This window comes from Scyliorhinus canicula, chromosome 11 (assembly GCF_902713615.1).
Source record: "Scyliorhinus canicula chromosome 11, sScyCan1.1, whole genome shotgun sequence".
NCBI classification, from domain to species: Eukaryota; Metazoa; Chordata; class Chondrichthyes; order Carcharhiniformes; family Scyliorhinidae; genus Scyliorhinus; species Scyliorhinus canicula.
In genome coordinates, this window is record NC_052156.1 from 164,995,605 (window position 1) to 165,019,152 (window position 23,548).

A 23,548-nucleotide genomic window follows, 5' to 3' on the forward strand; every position below is an offset into this window, starting at 1 on the left:
ACAACCATTGATATTATCGACAAGTTCTACGCTCATACAATGAACATGAGGAGTGAAAGGAAATAGGTGTATTTGCAGTCTGAAATCCACGGAAAGGATGCAGGAGACAACCACTGCAGTGAGCAACCTTCGCCATTCATCCAACATCAACGTCCAAATGAGTTCTATCGAAGCAACGTGAAAGCTGGAGATGGGATCTCTGTGACCTCCAGCCCGAGGTCAATTTAAAGTAATGAAGTCATATTCAGCTGTCTGAGGGAGAAGGTCAATGACGCTGAGTAACAGCATGTAGGGACTTGCCTTGTGGGTCGGGTGAAGGCAAATCAACCACATACAGGCCCCCAGAGATTTCTGGCAAATGGAATAACAGAAGCAGATAAGATTCTATAATTAATCTAATGATCCCACAAAAATGCCCGCCCTTCAATGGGAGGTCAGTGAATGTTGAGCAACATATCAGCAGAAAGACTTGTTAGGTGATATGGACATTCTGAATTCTCCCTCTGTGTACCCGGACAGGTGCCGGAATGTGGCGACTGGGGCATTTTCACAGTAATTTCATTGCAGTGTTAATGTCAGCCTACTTGTGACACTAATAACGATTATTATTACACTTGGTTTTCCAGGGCAAAATAGAAGATACAAATGTCTAAGGTTTCTACCTCTTAAAATCTCAGCATCTTTCACCGAACATGACTTAAAAACTTTCAAAAATAGTGACAACTTGCGGTAACGTCAGTCAAAATATGACTCGAGTCCAAGGAGGACTCCTTAGTGTGGGAGGAATGGCTAAATTTGGTCACCGTTCTAAGGTGGTTCTTGAGAAGAGAAGAGAAAGGTGGCACAGGTACGGAGGTTTAGGGCCAAGGTTCAAAGGTAGCACAATGGTTAGCACTGTTGCTTCACAGCGCCAGGGTCCCAGGTTCGATTCCCGGCTTGGGTCACTGTCTGTGCGGAGTCTGCACATTCTCCCTGTGTCTGCGTGGGTTTCCTCCGGGTGCTCCGGTTTCCTCCCACAAGTCCCGAAAGACATGCTTGTTAGGTGAATTGGACATTCTGAATTCTCTTTAAAGTCTCTTTGAAGACTATGATGAAGATTCCATTTTGGGTTGCGCTGAGGAGCTGGAAGCCAAAGTGTATCAGTGATCAGAGCAGTGTCTCTACAGGAACTCAGCAAGGGGAAAGCTGTTTATAAATGAAGCGCAACCTTTTCTTAAATAAATTTAGAGTACCCAATTATTTTTTTCCAATTAAGGGGCAATTTACCGTGGCTAATCCACCTACCCTGCACATCTTTGGGTTGTGGGAGTGAAACCCACGCAAACACGGGGAGAATGTGCAAACTCCACACGGACAGTGACCCAGGGCTGGGATTAGAACCCGGGTCCTCAGCACTGCAGTGCCAAGGCTCTCCACTGCGTCCCAATGAAGCGCAAACATAAAGAGAAACCAGATGTTTACCTTTACTGCATAATAGTGCACCCCATAGGTTGGAAGAGATTCTGCAATGCTCATATAACTGGAAAAAGAGAAGAAATGGAAAGAATGTTAGGACCTTTTACGGTAATGCTCCAGAAACATTGCAACATTATAGCAGCAAAACCCTTTCAAAAACTGCAAATTAAGACAGGCAACAGGAGAAATGTGAATACAAGAAAAAAACCAAAGAAGAAGCAGTATCAGTGGCTGTTTAGCACAGGGCTAAATCGCTGGCTTTTAAAGCAGACCAAGCAGGCCAGCAGCACGGTTCAATTCCCGTACCAGCCTCCCCGAACAGGCGCCGGAATGTGGCGACTAGGGGCTTTTCACAGTAACTTCATTTGAAGCCTACTTGTGACAATAAGTGATTTTCATTTCATTTAAAAAAAGGCAAATTGGCAACACCTACAGAAAGTAAACATCTTAGTCATCAAAGAACATTGATAAAAATGTAAATCCCATTGATGAATTTGAATAAAAATATAAATCCCATTCAACATAAAAGGTCCAAAGTCATGAACTTAGAAATTACAGTTCATCATGTTATCTCCCAACTGAATCAGAGTCTTCACTGTTTTCATGGAGGTGTTCATCTGTTTATTTTGAAGACTTTAAGAGGTGGCACAGTGGTTAGCACTGCTGCCTCACAGAACCAGGGACCCGTTTTAAAAAAAATTTAGAGTACCCAATTCATTTTTTCCAATTAAGGGGTAATTTAGCATGGCCAATCCACCTAACCTGCACATCTTTGGGTTGTGGGGGCGAAACCCACGCAAACACGGGGAGAATGTGTAAACTCCACACGGACAGTGACCCAGAGTCGGGATCGAACCTGGGACCTTGGTGCTGTGAGGCAGCAGGGTTAACCCACTGTGCCACCGTGCTGCCCCCAGGTTCGATTCTGACCTGGGTGACTGTCTGTGCAGGGTCTGCACGTTCTCCACGTGTCTGCGTGGGTTTCCTCCGGGTGCTCCGGTTTCCTCCCACAGTCCAAAGATGTGACGGTTAGGTGGATTGGCTGTGCTAAATTGTTCTATCATTTGCAAAGTTTAGGTGGGGTTACAGGGATGGGACAAGGGAATGTGCCTAGGTGGGGTGCTCCTTTGGAGGGTTGGTCCAGACTCGATGGGCCAAATGGCCTCCTTCTACAGTGTAGGGGTTCTGAGGGAGAGAAGGAATTTTCTGCAAGGCAAACATTGCAAATGGTAATTTCCTGCATCTCATCTTTCAGCAGATCAGAATGAGACAAGTGCTAAAAATGTATCCTTGGAATTTTGCATTGAATTAATGACTTACTTCACAATCGCTTGTCCTCTTGTTTGTCCACTGACCTTCTTATGATGTTCAATCACCCTGTCCTCACTGAAAGACATCAGACAACAAACATTTTTAAAACTGCGGTCTGCTTTATAAATATGTTGCACACTGAAGTAAGGCCAGGCCAGAATGGTCTGTTCTGCCATTCAACACGATCATGGCATATCATCTACACCTTCCTACTCTATTCCTATATCCCTTAATTATTTTAGCACTCAGAAATCTATCCACCAATGTCTTGAAAATGATCAACCACTTAACGTCTCTGGGATGGAGAATTCCATGGATTCAAAAGCCGTTGAAAGAAAAGATTTCTCCTCCTCTTAGTCCTAAACGGCCGCCACCTATTTCTTATTTGGGCAGCATGGTAGCACGAGTGGTTAGCACTTTGGCTTCACAGCGCCAGGGTCCCAGGTTCGATTCCCCGCTGGGTCAGTGTCGGTGCGGAGTCTGCGCGTTCTCCCCGTGTCTGCGTGGGTTTCCTCCGGGTGCTCCGGTTTCCTCCCACAGTCCAAAGACGTGCAGGTTAGGTGGATTGGCCATGATAAATTGCCCTTAGTGTCCAAAAAGGTTAGGTGGGGTTATTGGGTTACGGGGATAGGGTGGAAGTGAGGGCTTAAGTGGGTTGGTGCAGACTCAATGGGCTGAATGGCCTCCTTCTGCACTGTATGTTCTATGAGACTGTGACCCCGCGTTCTGGAGTCTCCAGCCGGGGAAGCGATATTCTCAGCATCTCTCCTGTCAAACTCTTGAAGAATTGTATCTTTTTCCATGGGATCACCTTGCATCCTACTCAACTCCATGGAACATGACCCAATCTCTTGTCAGCCGCTCATCTCAGGAACTCGTCCAGTGAACCTTTGATGCATCCTCTCAGGTAAGGAGACCAAAACTGCTCACAGTACTCCAGGTGTGGCCTCACTGTGGCTGTAAGTCGCTGCCAGTGTAAAATGTGTCAGAAATGTGCAGCACGGGCATGCAGTCTCTTTAATTGCCTCTCGGGTCAGATATTACAGAACTTATTGGAAGGTTTTGGAGCAGATGGAATTGTATGACCTGTAAGAGATAAGGGGGGGACACTCCTTGGGAGAATGATCAAAACAATAACCCCACTATCCTGCTCTCTCACACTATCCTGCTCTCTCACACTATCCTGCTCTCTCACACTATCCTGCTCTCTCCCACTATCCTGCTCTCTCACACTATCCTGCTCTCTCCCACTATCCTGCTCTCTCCCACTATCCTGCTCTCTCACACTATCCTGCTCTCTCACACTATCCTGCTCTCTCCCACTATCCTGCTCTCTCACACTATCCTGCTCTCTCCCACTATCCTGCTCTCTCCCACTATCCTGCTCTCTCACACTATCCTGCTCTCTCCCACTATCCTGCTCTCTCCCACTATCCTGCTCTCTCACACTATCCTGCTCTCTCTCCACTATCCTGCTCTCTCACACTATCCTGCTCTCTCCCACTATCCTGCTCTCTCTCACTATCCTGCTCTCTCCCACTATCCTGCTCTCTCACACTATCCTGCTCTCTCCCACTATCCTGCTCTCTCCCACTATCCTGCTCTCTCACACTATCCTGCTCTCTCCCACTATCCTGCTCTCTCACACTATCCTGCTCTCTCCCACTATCCTGCTCTCTCCCACTATCCTGCTCTCTCTCACTATCCTGCTCTCTCCCACTATCCTGCTCTCTCCCACTATCCTGCTCTCTCCCACTATCCTGCTCTCTCCCACTATCCTGCTCTCTCCCACTATCCTGCTCTCTCCCACTATCCTGCTCTCTCCCACTATCCTGCTCTCTCCCACTATCCTGCTCTCTCCCACTATCCTGCTCTCTCCCACTATCCTGCTCTCTCCCACTATCCTGCTCTCTCCCACTATCCTGCTCTCTCCCACTATCCTGCTCTCTCCCACTATCCTGCTCTCTCCCACTATCCTGCTCTCTCCCACTATCCTGCTCTCTCCCCCTATCCTGCTCTCTCCACTATCCTGCTCTCTCCCACTATCCTGCTCTCTCCCACTATCCTGCTCTCTCCCACTATCCTGCTCTCTCCCACTATCCTGCTCTCTCCCACTATCCTGCTCTCTCCCACTATCCTGCTCTCTCCCACTATCCTGCTCTCTCCCACTATCCTGCTCTCTCACACTATCCTGCTCTCTCCCACTATCCTGCTCTCTCCCACTATCCTGCTCTCTCACACTATCCTGCTCTCTCACACTATCCTGCTCTCTCCCACTATCCTGCTCTCTCCCACTATCCTGCTCTCTCCCACTATCCTGCTCTCTCACACTATCCTGCTCTCTCACACTATCCTGCTCTCTCACACTATCCTGCTCTCTCACACTATCCTGCTCTCTCACACTATCCTGCTCTCTCACACTATCCTGCTCTCTCCCACTATCCTGCTCTCTCCCACTATCCTGCTCTCTCCCACTATCCTGCTCTCTCCCACTATCCTGCTCTCTCCCACTATCCTGCTCTCTCCCACTATCCTGCTCTCTCCCACTATCCTGCTCTCTCCCCACTATCCTGCTCTCTCCCACTATCCTGCTCTCTCCCACTATCCTGCTCTCTCACACTATCCTGCTCTCTCCCACTATCCTGCTCTCTCACACTATCCTGCTCTCTCACACTATCCTGCTCTCTCACACTATCCTGCTCTCTCCCACTATCCTGCTCTCTCTCACTATCCTGCTCTCTCCCACTATCCTGCTCTCTCCCACTATCCTGCTCTCTCCCACTATCCTGCTCTCTCACACTATCCTGCTCTCTCACACTATCCTGCTCTCTCACACTATCCTGCTCTCTCACACTATCCTGCTCTCTCACACTATCCTGCTCTCTCCCACTATCCTGCTCTCTCCCACTATCCTGCTCTCTCACACTATCCTGCTCTCTCCCACTATCCTGCTCTCTCCCACTATCCTGCTCTCTCCCACTATCCTGCTCTCTCACACTTACCCTTGTGCGTTCCACACCTTCAGACATTCTTTCATATTTTCCCAAAAAGGACTCAATGGCGTCTGCCTCAAAGGGCCCCAGTTACAAATCAATCTGTCTAGAGTTTCTCATTCGCTTCATGATCATGTTGAATGGATGAACCATCACTGAACCTTCAACAGGAAGGAATAGTCCTTCCTTTTCACTCCATCAAAATTCTATTAGGCCTCCTTTTAGGCTCTCTTGCTTCCTTAGTAACCAGACAACCTCTCAAATACTCTGCTCCAATCTGCTGCTTCCCATCCGGAATGCCACCTTGATGAATCAATGTCTGCTCTCTGGCTTCAATTACCTTTCCATATGGGAGCACACTTAACTCAAAAAAATCTCCACGTGTGGATGAAGCAATTGTCTGAACTCCCGATTACTTCTTTATTCTTGCATTCTCTAAAACAAAGATCGAATGGCCATTCCATGGCTGTTGGATGGCCGGGGGGGGGGGGGGGGGTTATTTACTGAGTTATGTTTGCATCCAAAATTGTTGCTAAAAAAAAAATCACAAATGCCTTAGTAAAATTAAAGAAAAAGAAATTCCACCTTTGTCCTATTATGAGATTTTGAGATTGTGCCGAAAGATAGAAGTTTTGGACAGTAAAGGGACCCAGCACTGACTTCTCTGGTCACTGTTCTCAATCCTTCTGCTATAAGAAGTGAAATGGTTAATGGGAACCAATGCAGCAGGTTAGCATTGTGAGGAGAAGGTAGAGGTTAATCGGGTGAAAACGCAAAGCCAATCTCATGACAACAGGAGGGAAAGGAAACTTTAAAACATCAAAGTGTAATGTGACTGTGAGAGTGAAAGTTGGGGATGAGGCGGAGTGTTATCAGAGATTATAAACAAGGTCAGAATGTGTGAAAAGTGCAGTGTACAAGAAAATCCTGCAAGGGAAAGACAAATCAGTCAGACATGTTTAACAACGATGTCCCTAAATGCAAGTAGTTTTCAGAATAAGGTCAATGAGCTGACAGCATAAACAGAGACAAATGGGTATGATTTGGTGGGGATCACTGAAACATGGTTGCAGGGGGACCAGGACTGGGAGTTGAATGTCCAAAGGTGCTCAGTATTCCAAAAGGACACAGAATGGAACAGGAGGTGGGGTTGCTGTACTGGTTACAGATGATATCAAGGCGGTATTAAGAATATTGATACTAAGAGCCAAAATGTTGAAATCAATCTGGGTGGAAATAAAAAAACAAGGGAAAATCTCCTATGTGGCAGTAATCTACAGGCCCCCAAGCAATACTTCTAAAATGGGGCATCGTATAAATCAAGAAGTAATGAGAGCTCGTGAGAAGGGCACAACGGTAACCATGGGTGATTTAATATGCATATTGACTGGATTAATCAAATTGACAAGGGAGCCTCAAGGGAGGTTGCATAGAGTGTTTGAGGGTTGACTCGGAGAGCAATATATATTATGGAGCCAACCAGGGAGCAGGCTATTTTAGATTTAGCATTATGTAACGAAGAGGGGTAGTCTTGTCATTAAGGATCCTCTTCGAAGGAGTGATCACAGCATGCTAGAATTTCAAATTCAGATTGAGCCAGAGAGGACAGAGTCTCATATTAGAGTTTTAGCATTGAGCAGAGATAATTATACAGGCCTGAGGAAAGAGTTGGCCCAAGTAGACTGGGGACAGATAATTGAGGGTAGGACAGTTGAGGAACAATGGCGGATGTTCAGGGAGATGTTAAACACCTCTCAATTAAAGTATGGGTGGGATTCTCTCAGCCTGGGGCCGGGCCGGAGAATCCCCGCGACCGGTGCGAATCGCTCCACGCCGCCCCGCGATTCTCCGCTCGCCATTGGCGCCGGCGTGGTTGGCGCCGGGCCGGTCAGGGGCCGCTCTACGCGGCTGGCCCGCCAATTCTCGGCCCGGGGTGGGCTGAGCGGCCATTGTAAAATGCCAAGTCCCGCTGGCGCCATCCACACCTGCTCTCAGCCGGCGGCCTGTTGGTGGGAGGTGGGGGTCCGACCCCAGGGGGGCCTTCGATGTGGCCTGGCCCGCGATCGGGGCCCACCGATTGGCAGGCTGGCCTCTCTGGCTGGGGGCCTCCTTCCTTCCACGCCGGCCCCTGTAATCCCGCACTATGTTGTGTCGGGGCCGGCGCGTTGAAGGAAGCCACTGCGCATGCCCGTGTTGGCACCGGTGCCACTGAGCATGCGTGGAGCTGAAGCAGATTGAACTGCTCCAGTGCTGTGCTGGCCCCCGTACGGCCAGAATTGCTGATCCTGAGGCCGTGTTGACCCCTCGAGAAACGCGACGACGTTTCCGACGGCGTCAACAGTTGGCCTCAGGATCACAGAATCCCGCCCAATACTCTTGAGAGGAAGAGGAATTGTAAAAGGGAGAAAAACGTTCCATGGCTAAACAAGGAAGTCAAGGACGACATAAAGGCAAAAACTGGGGCATGCCATACTGCAAAGGTTAGTGGTAGGCTGGAGGATTGGGAGAACTTTAGGATTCAGCAAAAGAATACTAAAAATAAAAATAAAAAAAGCTAAGATGAACTCCGAAAGGAAACAAGCAGAAAGAATAGAACACTGATACCAAAAGCTTCTATAAGTATATAAAGAGGAAGAGTACAGCTAAAGTAAACGTTGGCCCTTTAGAGGACGATATTGGTGAGGTAATAATGGGAAACACAGAGATGGAGGAGGTACTGAGGCAACATTTTGCCTCTGTCTTCCCGGTAGAGGATAATAAAATTTTTCGAAGAATTGCAGTTAATGCCGAGGAGCCTAGTGCAATAAACATCACTGGGGAGAAGGTATTGAAAAAACTAATGTGACTCAAGGCAGATAAGTCTCCGGGACCTGATGGCGGGAACCCTAGTGTATTCAAGGAGGTGGCAGCAGAGATCGTGGATGCATGGTCATGATATTTCAGAATTCCCTGGATTCTGGAAAGGTCCCAGTGGATTGGAAACACGCTCCTATTCAAAAAGGGAGAGAGAGGCAAAAAGTAGGAAACTATAAATGAGTCATTAAATGTTTTCGAGAAGAAGTTACAAATATTTCTGATAACAAAAATGGGTTAAAGGGATATGAGGAATAAGCGGGAAGGTGGATTTGAGAGCAGGAAGAGATTAGCCATGATCTGATTGAATGGCGGAGCAGGCTCGAGGGGCTGAACTGCTGACCTCCGCTCCTAATTCCTACGTTCCTATGCCTTTTGAAAACTCTTTCATCCTTTTTTCTATCTATCAACCAATTTGTATCAATGCTGCTACATTTCAACAAGCACCAGATTAATGTCGGGATCTTGGTTACACAGAGAGCAATTTACTTTTCCATTTGTTGCCCTATTCTTTACAATTGGAAACTAACAGGCTCGATTTTTACCACATGTCTGCTGCTTAAGCGATTAATGAAAAAAATGTCCTGGGCTGCTTTGAAGAAAATAAAACAATCAGAAGGCTCCGTTGAGTCTCCTGTGTCTCGGTTTTTATGGCTTGTGAAAGATTTTCCTCTCAAATATCAGGTCTGTGACCCAAGACACAAGAGGCTAAATTTCTTTTCAACAGAGACATGAAGGCCGTCACCGTCAAGGGGGTCACTCACGACAGAAGCTGTAAAATACCCTAAATATCATCTCAGCTGCTCCCCACAGTTGGGCCAACAGCAAAGAGTGTCTTAACAGCTGCCTCTACAAAGCCCACCCTGCTGCACCTGCTGATATCATTTGGAGGAGTTTACCCTCCCGTTTATTGCTGTCCTCTTCAGTTAAATTTAACATAAATCACCTCCGGGTCTGGGTTCACCCATTTTGAGGCTATATTCGGAGGAAGTGTCAAAAAACGTTGGCGCCCCTCCCGCCGCACCGGTGATCCGACTGGTGAGGGGCCACGTAGAACGCAAGGCCTTCCCGACAGAAAGGCCTGGAGAATTGCTGGGTCCGTGGCCGAGTATGGCGATGACCTCCAGCGGCCGCGACGTACGACATGGCGTTGGTCACGCGGACCCGACCTGCCAGATAGTGCCCCCCTGGACAGCCCCAGGCCACCACCCACCAGTCCCCCCAGCCCTCACTGAAGCCCCCCCCCCCCCTCGGGCCAGCAGCACGGCTCCCCCCCCCCCCCGACTGGACACGGTCCGCAGCCACCATGCCGGGTGAACAAAAACTGCTTTTAAAAAAAATCTTTTTATTGGCATTTTCAAAATTTATAAACAATTTTAGTTCATTGTTGGCTGTGTTTATTCACTGTACCATACAGAAAGGTTTGTCTTTTCCTCCCCTTAAGTTCTCCTTTTTATATTCTGTCGTCACCTGGCCTGGCGTGTGCCCCCCCCCCCCTCAGTCCTGCCCCCCCTACCCCACACCCCCTTGTGTCCCCCGGGTAGGTTTTGGGGGGGGGGGGGTGTTTCTCCCCTTCCCCTGTCAACTTCGGCTGTGTTTCCCCTGTGCTTGGGGGGGGGGGGGAGCGGTGCTGCCCCCTCCCTCCCTCCTGTGTTGTTCCTTTTGTGTCTCTCCAGCCTTTTCTCACCTTGCCCCCCCCCCCCCCCCCCCAGGTTGCACGTTCCTCGTGTTCCCCCTCGTCTTTTTGTTTTCCTTTTTCCTCTCCCTTTTCTTTCTAACTTTCCCGTTTCCCTATCTATTTGTGGTTGCTGGCCTCGAACAGGTTCGGGAACAGGCCGACAAACTGCCCCCATGTGTTTTGGGGCGGGTTCATGTCAACTCAGAGCACATGTGAACCACGCCGCCGGGAACTCGACCCATCGGCCGCGGAGCATCGGGGGAGGGGCCTTCAGGTAACGTCCAGAGGCCGTCCCAACGGTGTGCAGCGTACTCCTCGATGACGCCGTTTTGGAGGGGCAGAGCATTCGAAAACAGGCACCGCCCCCCCCCCCCCCCCAAATTCGGTTGTAACGCGGGATTCTCCGCCCGATCACCGATTACAAAATCAAATTCCACCCCAGGAATTTACTAGTGTTTCCAATGCTGCATCTTTCTTTTCCCTCCGTACATTTCTACTCCTCCTCCTCGGACGGTCTCCCTGTGCGAGACCCTTTGCCTGGCTGTCTCTGCCCGTCTCCATAACTGTGCCTCCGCACTATTTTAGCAAGTGCCCAGAGCTCCCTCCTCCCGAGAACACCACCCCCCTCTTTCCTCCTCTGCCTCCTCCCTCCCCCTCAGTACAGAACAGTGAATTTACTGCTCACTCGGCGAGTTACGGAAATGTTCCCTGACCTCTACCCGGGTGGCTGGAGGGGCCTATTACCTCCGTCCCTCTCGCTCGAAGAGAGAATTGGTAAGAGGTCCCACTCCTGAGGGGAGTGGAAAATACAGACTGCGGGTGTGGGATGGGAGTGGGAAGAGGTCTGACTGTTGCTTCCTTTCGCCTGTCTGTACGAGAGTGAGGAAGAGAGAGCCTGCGTGCAACATGGCAGCTAATTAACTGTTCCGATGGGGTTAGTTGCAATCTTTGTGTATTCTGCAGGTGAATATAAGACAGTGGATTGAAAGCACTTGTTTCATTAGAGCCAAGAAAATGATGTGAACTGAAGGATGCAAAGATTGATGGATGGTACCAAAAGAAAAAGTTTAAGGATTATTGCAGCAAACTTTGACAAACCTATTCTCGTCCAGCGAGAGTCACACAGAGATATGGGTCACTTTCCTCCGATGTTTTGATGCATTTCAAGCAATTTAATTCTCCTGCGCCCTCGGTAACAAGTGAATTCGGATTCAAAAACCAATTTTGCCACAGATGGTTCCTCACAAACAGCTTTCTTTCCAGAGTCCAAAATCCAAAGGGAAATGGAGGAGAAACCTCCAGTGGGCGGTGAGAGTGCGGGAGCGGCGGCCGCAGGGAGTGGCTGAGGCTGCATTTAACGGGAGGCTGGATTAACACAAGAGGGAGAAAGGAGTAGAGGGTTCCGCCGAAAAGAATTGGATCATGAAGGACGGGCGGAGAGTTGAGCGCAGCATAAACACCCAATATGGGCTGGGTGGCCCGAATGGCCTGTTCCTGTGTTACTTGCTCAATGTATTTCCTGCTGGGGTTTGCTCCGGAGGGAGGCAAAGTGTCACAGGGATGGAGCAGGGAAAACGGAGACAATTCAAGTTAAAAAGGGCAATCAAGGAACCATGGTGGGGGATAATGATCAGATGTGCTGAGGGACCCTGGCGACATTCACTGCTTTTAGACTGCATTGAAAAGCAATCTCTTCAGTAAGGATTGATTTAAATTGCGGGAGCTTCTGTAATGTGATGATTGGCGGGGCTGGGAAACCGAGGTCTTGAAATTTGTCTGAGGTGATAGGTTTGCATATTCTCACATCAGGAGTGGGTCTGATGTAAAATACAACTTAAACCGAGAATAGACCTAATCCTAACCTCAGAAGAACACTATATACTGCACCATAGGGAACTGGCGGTACCTAAGTTGTCTTATGTTTATGGCCACGCTGACAGAAATTGCTCAATTAGGGGCAAACGTGCAGAATGAAGCGAGCTCTGTCCATTGGGATAAGGATTTGAAATTACTCAAACCCATTTCATTCTGGAGCTCTGAAGAGTGAACTAAAAGCCACTCACGCCAAGCTGCAATACTTGCACTGAGGTGTGGGCAGAAAGGTTTGCTTTCCTGGTCATTACACCCACTCCATTTGTCCAAACCCCACCCCGGTTATTCTGTCAGCCATGACAGCACCTTAACGATTCTGGATCCACTTCCACATATTCAGGAGATATAATGGCCGGGACTGGGACTTTCTGTCTCCCTGTGGTGGGCTTTTTGGCAGAGATTCTGGTGCCACCGAAGTCAATGGCCATTTGTGTTGCTCGCTGTCTGCTTTGCCGAGAAACCTGTCACCCGGGTGTATGTGAGCGGATGTGCATGTGCGTGCATGGGTGTGTATGTGTGTGCATGTATGTGCTTATGGTGTGGTTTGGTGTGTGTGTGTGTGGTGTGTGGGGTGTGTGTGTGTGAGTGATGTATGGTGTGTGTGTGGTGTCTGTGTGTGGTGTGTGTGTGTGTGTGTGTGAGTGATGTGTGGTGTGTGTGTGTGTGTGAGTGAGTGATGTGTGGTGTGTGTGTGTGGTGTGTGTGTGTGGTGTGTGTGTGTGAGTGTGTGTGTGTTGTGGTGTGTGTGTGTGGTGTCTGTGTGTGGTGTGTGTGTGTTGTGGTGTGTGTGTGGTGTCTGTGTGTGGTGTGTGTGTGTGTGTGTGTTGTGTTGTGTGTGTGAGTGTGAGTGTGGTGTGTGTGTGTTGTGGTGTGTGTGTGGTGTCTGTGTGTGGTGTGTGTGTGGTGTGTGTGTGTGGTGTGTGTGTGAGTGTGGTGTGTGTGTGTGTGTGAGTGTGTGTGTGTGGTGTGTGTGTGTGTGTGGTGTCTGTGTGTGGTGTGTGTGTGTGAGTGATGTGTGTGTGTGGTGTGTGAGTGTGTGTGTGGTGTGGTGTGTGTGTGGTATGTGAGTGAGTGATGTGTGGTGTGGTGTGTGAGTGAGTGATGTGTGTGTGTGGTGTGTGAGTGTGTGTGTGGTGTGGTGTGTGTGTGGTATGTGAGTGAGTGATGTGTGGTGTGTGAGTGAGTGATGTGTGTGTGTGGTGTGTGAGTGTGTGTGTGGTGTGGTGTGTGTGTGGTATGTGAGTGAGTGATGTGTGGTGTGGTGTGTGTGAGTGATGTGTGTGTGTGGTGTGTGTGTGTGGTGTGCTGTGGTGTGTGTGTGGTGTGTGAGTGAGTGATGTGTGGTGTGTGTAAGACCCTGGCCAATATTCAGGCAGGTCATTAACAACAAGCGTTAACTCAATGACTTCTTCTTCGCTCACACTGCGTGGGTGTGAAATACCCCTGGCTGTTTTCTCGGGCGTGAAACAGCCTGAATAACATCCCAGCTCTTTTCCTGTTTGATGGAAATGCAGTTGAGCAATCTGAAACTCAACAATAACCGCCTGACATCTCCTCGTCCAATTGGCTCATCTCACTCCAATTCTGTCCATTCTACAATGCCGAGAATTCCTCCGGGCGCCTTTACCATATTACACTCAAAACCTCGACCCGGGCTCTAAACCTCGACCCGGGCTCTAAACCTCGACCCGGGCTCTAAACCTCGACCCGGGCTCTAAACCTCGACCCGGGCTTAAGAATAATGACAGACGGATGCAAACTAACAATCTGAGGGCGGGATTCTCCGCTCACCCAGCCGTGTGTTTCTCGGTGGTGGCACGACATTCGCTGGCACGGGATTCTATCTTCCCGGTGTTGCCAATGCGACCACCCCACACTGCAGGGAAACCCGCTTGCTGTGCTGTGCTGCCGGCAGGAAAATTGAATTGTAACGACTGGAAAGTTCCGGCTTGCGTTATTTTTTAACAGGCAACTGACTCAAGAGCTAGAAACTGGAAGCAAGTTGATGGGAGTTGCTGAAAGATCTCTTCCCTTCAGCCCTCACTCAGATCTGCTTCTGATGGTAAGTCATTGACCTGAAACATTAACTTTGCTTTCCCACCTACACTGTGGCTGTTGCATTAATATCGCACCGTTAATATAGTAAACCATTCCAAGCAGCTTCGCAGCTTCATTATCAAAGACAGTTTGACACTGAAGCACATGGGGACATATTAGGTCAGATGATGACCACTGGCCTGGGCCAATAGTAAATCTTTAAAGACCGTCTTGAAGCAAGAATGAGAGGAGGGAGAGGGAGAGGTTTACAGAGGGAACTCTACAGCTTCTTAAAAGAACGGCCGCCGATGGTGATTAAACCCGGCGATGCTCAAGAGGAATGCAGATATCTCAGGGCATTGTTGGGCTGGAGGAGATTACAGAGATAGGGGGAGGCTAGATCACAGAGGGATGTGATGTTTAAAATCGAGGCTGCCACAGACAATGGAAGACTGTCAATGGGAGACTGTCACAGACAATGGGAGACTGTCACAGACAACAGGAGACCATCACAGACAATGAGAGACCGTCACAGACAATGGGAGACTGTCACAGACAATGGGAGACCGTCACAGACAATGGGAGACCGTCACAGACAATGGGAGACTGTCACAGACAATGGGAGACTGTCACAGACAATGGGAGACTGTCACAGACAATGGGAGACTGTCACAGACAATGGGAGACTGTCACAGACAATGGGAGACTGTCACAGACAATGGGAGACCGTCACAGACAATGGGAGACCGTCACAGACAATGGGAGACCGTCACAGACAATGGGAGACCGTCACAGACAATGGGAGACTGTCACAGACAATGGGAGACTGTCACAGACAATGGGAGACCGTCACAGACAATGGGAGACCGTCACAGACAATGGGAGACTGTCACAGACAATGGGAGACTGTCACAGACAATGGGAGACTGTCACAGACAATGGGAGATGTTCACAGACAATGGGAGATGTTCACAGACAATGGGAGACTGTCACAGACAATGGGAGATGTTCACAGACAATGGGAGACCGTCACAGACAATGGGAGACTGTCACAGACAATGGGAGACTGTCACAGACAATGGGAGACTGTCACAGACAATGGGAGACTGTCACAGACAATGGGAGACTGTCACAGACAATGGGAGACCGTCACAGACAATGGGAGACTGTCACAGACAATGGGAGACCGTCACAGACAATGGAAGATGTTCACAGACAATGGGAGACTGTCACAGACAATGGGAGACTGTCACAGACAATGGGAGACTGTCACAGACAATGAGATACCGTCACAGACAATGGGAGACTGTCACAGACAATGGGAGACTGTCACAGACAATGGGAGACTGTCACAGACAATGGGAGACTATCACAGACAATGGGAGACTGTCACAGACAATGAGATACCGTCACAGACAATGGGAGACTGTCACAGACAATGGGAGACTGTCACAGACAATGGGAGACCGTCACAGACAATGGGAGACTGTCACAGACAATGGGAGACTGTCACAGACAATGGGAGACTGTCACAGACAATGGGAGACTGTCACAGACAATGGGAGACTGTCACAGACAATGGGAGACTGTCACAGACAATGGGAGACCGTCACAGACAATGGGAGATGTTCACAGACAATGGGAGACTGTCACAGACAATGGGAGACCGTCACAGACAATGGAAGATGTTCACAGACAATGGGAGACCGTCACAGACAATGGGAGACTGTCACAGACAATGGGAGACCGTCACAGACAATGGGAGACCGTCACAGACAATGGGAGACCGTCACAGACAATGGGAGACTGTCACAGACAATGGGAGACCGTCACAGACAATGAGATACTGTCACAGACAATGGGAGACTGTCAAAGACAATGGGAGACCGCCACAGACAATGGGAGACTGTCACAGACAATGAGAGACTGTCACAGACAATGGGAGATGTTCACAGACAACAGGAGACGGTCATAGACAATGGGAGATCTGATTGTGAGATTTGTAGGAGAAGTATGAGAGTCAAGACCAGTTTTGTCAGAATGAAGGACGTGATAAACATACAATCATAGAAAAGGTACAGCACAGGAGGCCTTTCGGCCCATCTTGTCCATGCCAGGTTGAGGACACCCAGGAGCCCTTTCTAATCCCACCTCCCTGTACCTGGTCCATAGCCCTTAAGCTGACAGCACTTAAGGTGCAGATCCAGGTACTTATTAAACAGAGTTTTGAGGGTCAGCCTGCACGACCAGCTCGGGCAGCGAATTCCAGATACCCTCTGCGTAAAAAAAGTCCTTCCCCATGACCCTCTACACCTTCTGCCATTTACCTGTTCCCTGGTTCTAGAATTCTCCGCCAAGGTAAACAATTTTATCCTGCCCACTCTATCACTTCCCCTCATAATTTTGTAGACCCCAATAAAGCCCCCCCTCTGCCTTCTTGTTCCAAGGAAAATAACCCCAACCTATCCAAACTCTCCCCGTAGCTACACTTTTCCAGACCTGGCCACATTCTTGTAAACTTTCTCAGCACTCTGTCCAGAGCAATAACCTCCTTCCTGTAATGTGGCAACCAGAACCGCACACAATACTCACCAGTATGTTATACAATTACAACATTATATCCTTACTTTTATATTCTATGGGCGAAATTCTCCGCCCCCCACGACGGGTGGGAGAATAGCGGGAGGGCCTTCCCGACTTTTTTGACGCCCTCCCGCTATTCTCCCACCCCCCCGCCGAAATCCCGACACGAATCGCTGCCGCCGTTTTTTTACGGCCGGCAGCGATTCACAGCTGTTAGAAGGGCCGAAGTCCCAGCCCTTTACGACCTTTTTACGAACGGCAAACACACCTGGTCCTGCCGTTCGTAAAAACGTCGTGACTACCTGGAAAAAAATAACCATGGCACCGATTGGCACGGCAGTACCACGGCCGTGCCAAGGGTGCCATGGGCCCGCGATCGGTGCCCACCGATCGCGGGCAGCGGGCCCGATGCCCGCGCACTATTTGTCCTTCCGCCGCCCCGCAGTATCAATACGCGGGGCGGCTGAGGGGCAACCCGGACCGCGCCTGCGCGGGTTTCGCGCAAAAACGCGATGACGTCACCCGCGCATGCGCGGGTTGGAGTCTTCCCACCTGCGCATGCGCGGCTGACGTCATATGACGCGTCAGCCGGCGCTAAGTCCGACAAGCGGGCTTAACGATTTTCGTTAAGCCCGACTTGTCGGAGCCTCCGACGTCGGGCTGCTAGCCCCGACGGGGGACCAGAATCGGTCCCCCGTCGGGAAGGGGCGCGATGCCGTAAAACCCGCCCGGGTTTTACGGCAGTTTGACGATTTCTCCCGTTTTGGGAGAATTTCGCCCTATGCCTCTGCCAATGAAGGAGTGCATCCCATATGCTTTATTCACAACCATGTCTGCTTGAACTGCTGCCTTTAGGGACCTGTGTACTTGTACACCAGGATCTCTCACTTCCTCTGCATATCTTACCAAATTCCCATTTATCTTGTACTCGCTATAACTGTTTGACTCCCTAAATGCATGACCTCACACTTTTCTGTGTTAAAATCCTTCTGCCACTTTACCGCCCACTCCACCAATCCATCTATATCGCTTGGGAGATTATAGCTGCCCTCAAAACCATCCACTACTCGGCCAACATCAAATAAATGAAACCTGGGTCTTGGGAAAAGAATGCGGAGTTGCTACATTTTGTCATCTATGTTATATTCCTCAAGAGACCTGGACAATAAACAAAGAGACTATTGTTAAACATTCCAGATGTGGACATACAGGAGGGTGTTTCAACGACAGATAGATACAAATATTTTTACAGATACTTTACAAATATTTTATCGACACAAATACAAAGCATTTGAGTCGATGGTTCTCAGGGATGTGGATTGGAGGGGAATATCGACGGAAAGTGCAGGAGAGGGAAGCAGAGGAGAAAATGGGCGAGGGATATAATGGACTGGATGCCGTTGACTATGTGGAATATATAAAGACAGCACGGGACTGACAGAGGTGGAGATCCATCACAGTCAACCTCTGGGAAGCTGATGGCACCAATGGACAAATAAATAAGAGTCAGCCTCACTTCATCTAGATAGCTCTTATTACAAACTTATTTTAACTTTCGCCATTTGTAAAGGACTAAAATATTAAATTTATAATTAGACACTTGTGTTTTTCAGCTAATATTGGCTAACAGGACTGCACTGAATAAACATTGCGGACTATATTATAAAGTGGTTGCCATGTAAAAGGGAGTGTCTGTGACTTACCAGTAAGCGAGGGACGGATGCTCCTTCAAAGCTTGTGTCGGCAGCACTGGGAGCTTCTTTAAGTCAGTCCTTGTGACTTCATTGCTGAGGGAAAGATCAAAAGGATATTAAGTTTATACAGAAACTATGATCCTCAGTGTGACCAGGTCCAGATGGAACATTCTGGGAGCAGACATCTGGTCCTTTTTAGTAAGGAAATAGCACTTTCCCTCAGTACGTTTCTCAAAAAAAAAATCAACGTGTCTCAGTGATGCTGCGTGGCCAGGAACTAGATTCGGCCTCACGGCCTCCGTGTGAGCCCCTAGGCCCCCAACCCCCAGACCACTCAAATAAAGGCCTTTATTGATCTACTGGAGGATGGCGGTGGGGAAGGGCAGGGCGAGAGGGGGGGGGGGGGGAGAACAAAAAGTTAATTTTCATTTTCTTCTACAGGGCTGAAAGTAAGAGTTAAATAATGGACGGGGGGGGGGGGGGGGGGGGGGGGGGGGTCAGTGAGGGGGGAGTTGGGGGGAAGGTAGGGACAGTGAGGGGGGGCTGCAGTGAGGGAGGTAGGGACAGTGGGGGGGGCTGCACTGAGGGAGGGAGGGACAGTGAGGGGGGGCTGCAGTGAGGGAGGTAGGGACAGTGAGGGGGGGGGCTGCACTGAGGGAGGTAGGGACAGTGAGGGGGGGGCTGCACTGAGGGAGGTAGGGACAGTGAGGGGGGGGCTGCAGTGAGGGAGGTAGGGACAGTGAGGGGGGGCTGCAGTGAGGGAGGGAGGGACAGTGAGGGGGGGCTGCAGTGAGGGAGGGAGGGACAGTGAGGGGGGGCTGCACTGAGGGAGGTAGGGACAGTGAGGAGGGGCTGCACTGAGGGAGGTAGGGACAGCGAGGGGGGGGGGGCTGCACTGAGGGAGGTAGGGACAGTGAGGGGGGGCTGCACTGAGGGAGGTAGGGACAGTGAGGGGGGGCTGCACTGAGGGAGGTAGGGACAGTGAGGGGGGGGGCTGCAGTGAGGGAGGTAGGGACAGTGAGGGGGGGCTGCACTGAGGGAGGGAGGGACAGTGAGGGGGGGGCTGCAGTGAGGGAGGTAGGGACAGTGAGGGGGGCTGCACTGAGGGAGGGAGGGACAGTGAGGGGGGGCTGCACTGAGGGAGGTAGGGACAGTGAGGGGGGGCTGCAGTGAGAGAGGTAGGGACAGTGAGGGGGGCTGCACTGAGGGAGGGAGGGACAGTGAGGGGGGGGGCTGCACTGAGGGAGGGAGGGACAGTGAGGGGGGGCTGCAGTGAGGGAGGTAGGGACAGTGGGGGGGGGGCTGCACTGAGGGAGGTAGGGACAGTGAGGGGGGGCTGCACTGAGGGAGGGAGGGACAGTGAGGGGGGGCTGCACTGAGGGAGGTAGGGACAGTGAGGGGGGGCTGCACTGAGGGAGGTAGGGACAGTGGGGGGGGGCTGCACTGAGGGAGGTAGGGACAGTGAGGGGGGGCTGCAGTGAGGGAAGTAGGGACAGTGAGAGGGGGGGGCTGCAGTGAGGGAGGTAGGGACAGTGAGGGGGGGCTGCAGTGAGGGAGGTAGGGACAGTGAGGGGGGGCTGCAGTGAGGGAGGTAGGGACAGTGGGGGGGGTCTGCAGTGAGGGAGGTAGGGACAGTGAGGGGGGGGGCTGCACTGAGGGAGGTAGGGACAGTGAGGGGGGGCTGCAGTGAGGGAGGTAGGGACTGTGAGGGGGGCTGCAGTGAGGGAGGCAGGGACAGTGAGGGGGGGCTGCAGTGAGGGAGGTAGGGACTGTGGGGGGGGGGGGCTGCACTGAGGGAGGTAGGGACAGTGGGGGGGGGGCTGCTGTGAGGGAGGCAGGGACAGTGGGGGGGGGGGCTGCAGTGAGGGAGGGACAGTGAGGGGGGCTGCAGTGAGGGAGGTAGGGACTGTGAGGGGGGCTGCACTGAGGGAGGTAGGGACAGTGAGGGGGGGCTGCTGTGAGGGAGGTAGGGACAGTGAGGGGGGGGCTGCAGTGAGGGAGGTAGGTACAGGGAGGGGGGCTGCACTGAGGGAGGTAGGGACAGGGAGGGGGGCTGCACTGAGGGAGGTAGGGACAGTGAGGGGGGGCTGCACTGAGGGAGGGAGGGACAGTGAGGGGGGCTGCAGTGAGGGAGGCAGGGACAGTGAGGGGGGCTGCACTGAGGGAGGGAGGGACAGTGAGGGGGGGGGCTGCAGTGAGGGAGGTTGGGACAGTGAGGGGGGGCTGCAGTGAGGGAGGTAGGGACAGTGAGGGGGGGCTGCAGTGAGGGAGGTAGGGACAGTGAGGGGGGGCTGCACTGAGGGAGGGACAGTGAGTGGGGGCTGCAGTGAGGGAGGTAGGGACAGTGTGGGGGGGCTGCAGTGAGGGAGGTATGGACAGTGAGGGGGCTGCAGTGAGGGAGGTAGGGACAGTGAGGGGGCTGCAGTGTGGGAGGTAGGGGCAGTGGGGGTTTGAGCGGGGGAGGGTGGAGTTCCAAACAAAGACTTGATCGTGAGGTTCAACTCACATATCCTGTGAAGCTGAAGGGAATCACTGACCTTCTTATTGTAAGATTGTTCCGGAACACAAAGCCTGCTCTCTTACAGTAACGATGGAGCAACTTTCAATGGTGATGATTTCTTTACACTCTGTGACTCTACCAAAATAGTCTAGATTAACAGAATGTCTAATCGTTGGCCGCATAACTGTCAAAACTCTTTTCTGTCTAAATAGAATGAGCTTGCTGGGCTTCAGACGTTTGGACAATTCGTGGTTTATCTTTGTGTGGCTATCTCCAGACACACTCTCTCTGTCTACAGCCTGCCTTGCCATGTGTTTGACAGCAGACACAGCAATATATTTTACACTGTACCTGCCATTAGTAAACTTCTTAACCTCCTTCATGTTACAATTTTGTAAGTTATCGTGACAGAATGCAGCTCTGCGAGGTGAAACTCGATCAAGTTTGCTTTTGGCTGTGTTCACCGAGTGACTCTCTGAAACACAGCAGCTCTGCGTTCCAGCAGTTGCTTTAAAGAATATTAGCAGTGAAATGTAAAACGGTCCTGTGCACACAAGTTGTTTATACTTCACCGTGCAGTCGGCAAGTTCAGCAGCATGGCCCCTTGTCAGGGTGTGTGGGCGCTGGACCACGGAAGCCAGGAATTTAGGGGTTGGGGAGCATGATCATCAAGGGGCTTTCAAATGCTCATGTCATTGAGGACTGGCAGTCAGAGTGCGGAATATCCCAATTTATGAACAAACTGTTAACAACTTGCATTTATAAAGAGCAGCTTTAAAGTATTAAAACATCACAAGGTGCCACATAGGAGCTTTAGGACACAGACTGGGTTGTATTTTTGACTAGTGATCTGTTAACATTGAATAAAGAAGAGTTCATCAGTTGGACAGTAATTGGTACAAAGAGAACAAAGTACAGCACAGGAACAGGCCCTTCGGCCCTCCAAGCCTGCGCCCAGCATGATGCCTGTCTAAACTATTGTTCTGCACTTCCTGGGTCCGTATCCCTCTATTCCCATCTATTCATGTATTTGTCAAGATGCCCCTTAAACATCACTATCGTCCCTGCTTCCACCACCTCCTCCGGCAGCGAGTTCCAGGCTCCCACTACCCTCTGTGTAAAAAAACCTGCCTCGTACATCTCCTCTAAACCTTGCCCCTCGCACCTTAAACCTATGCCCCCTAGTAATTGACTCTTCCACGCTGGGAAAAAAAGCCTCTGACTATCCACTCTGTCCACGCCCCTCATAACCTTGTAAACTTCCATTAGGTTGCCCCGTCTGAAATGACAGTGATCCCATTTTCAGGGCCGTTGGTGTTTCTGGGTGTTCAAAGGCATTACTTAAGGACATGTCACGAGATCATAAGTGAAGAAGCGGGAATAGCCCATTCAGCCCCTCAGTCTCCTCCACCATTCAGTAAGGTCATGGCTGATCTTCAACTTCAATTCTACCTTCATGCCTGATCCTAAGATCGTCACTGATCAGATTGCAACCTCTATCCCACATTCCTGCCTACCCCCAAGAACCTTTCACCCCCCTCTTTGCAAATCAAGAATCAATCTAGCTTTGCTCGATAAACATTCTGCTTCCATGGCCTTTTGAAGAGAGTTCCAGAGACCCGCTGCCCTGACACAAAAGCATTTCCTCTCATCTCCGTCTTAAACAGTGACCCCTAGTTGGAGATTCTCCCACAGGAGGAAACATCCTCTCCACATCCACCCTGTCAATACCCCTCAGGGTCTTATGTGTTTCAATCACGTCGCCTCTTACACTTCTAAATTATAAATTACAATGAGATCACCTCTCATTCTTCGAAACGCCAGAGAGTATCGATCCATTCTGCTCAATGGCCCCAGAGACCAATCCACTGAACCTTTACTGAACATCCTCAACTGCAAGTGTATCCTTCCTCAGAGAACCCAAAACTGCAGAGTGTTCCAGGTGTGATCTCACCAAAACCCTGTACAATTACAGCAAGTCTTCTTTACTCCTGCACTCCAAACCCCTGCAATAAATGTCAATTTACCATTTACCTTCCTCATTGCTTAATATGCCGGAATTTTGTCTACACCAATTCTCAACATTCCGGGACCGGTGAGGGGCTAGACGCGGCGGAGGACGAAACTCCCGGCTCCCGCGCCGAAAGGGGCAGGAGAATGGCTGGGTCCCAGGCCGCGCTTGCGCACGGCAACGACCTGCAGCGGACCTGACCTGCCATCCGTGATCCCCCAGCTCACCCCCCCCCGCCCCCCCCAGCCCTCACAGAAGCCCCCCCCCCCCCCCCCCCCCCCCCAGCCTGCAGCACCGATCCCGGCCGAGTGTGGCAGCGCTGGACACAGTCCGCCGCCGCCACGCCGTGTCCCCGACCTCGCAGACCACACGTCAGCCGTGTGATCGGGAACGCGGCCCATCGGGGGGGGGGGGGGGGGGGGGGGTGGAGCATCGCGGCAGGGCCTTCCGATGACGCCACTACCGAGGGGGTGGAGCATGGCTGACCAGCGTCAAACCGGCCCCGGCCCCGATTTCAACGTCAGAGTCGATTCCGGCATCGGGCAACGAAGAATCCCGCCC

General features: G+C 50.9%; 1 protein-coding gene across 8 annotated transcripts in view; it reads right to left on the minus strand.

Moving 5' to 3' along the window:
• Positions 1-23,548, minus strand: part of frmd4a (FERM domain containing 4A) — a 734,343-nt gene that overhangs the window by 105,162 nt on the left and 605,633 nt on the right. For all 8 annotated transcript variants that reach the window (XM_038811950.1, XM_038811947.1, XM_038811948.1 and 5 more), the window contains 3 exons: positions 18,486-18,569; positions 2,776-2,841; positions 1,462-1,519 (listed from right to left, as the gene is read on the minus strand). In XM_038811950.1, the coding sequence (XP_038667878.1) occupies positions 1,462-1,519; positions 2,776-2,841; positions 18,486-18,569 (208 nt within the window). The remainder of the gene's footprint in view (positions 1-1,461; positions 1,520-2,775; positions 2,842-18,485; positions 18,570-23,548) is intronic.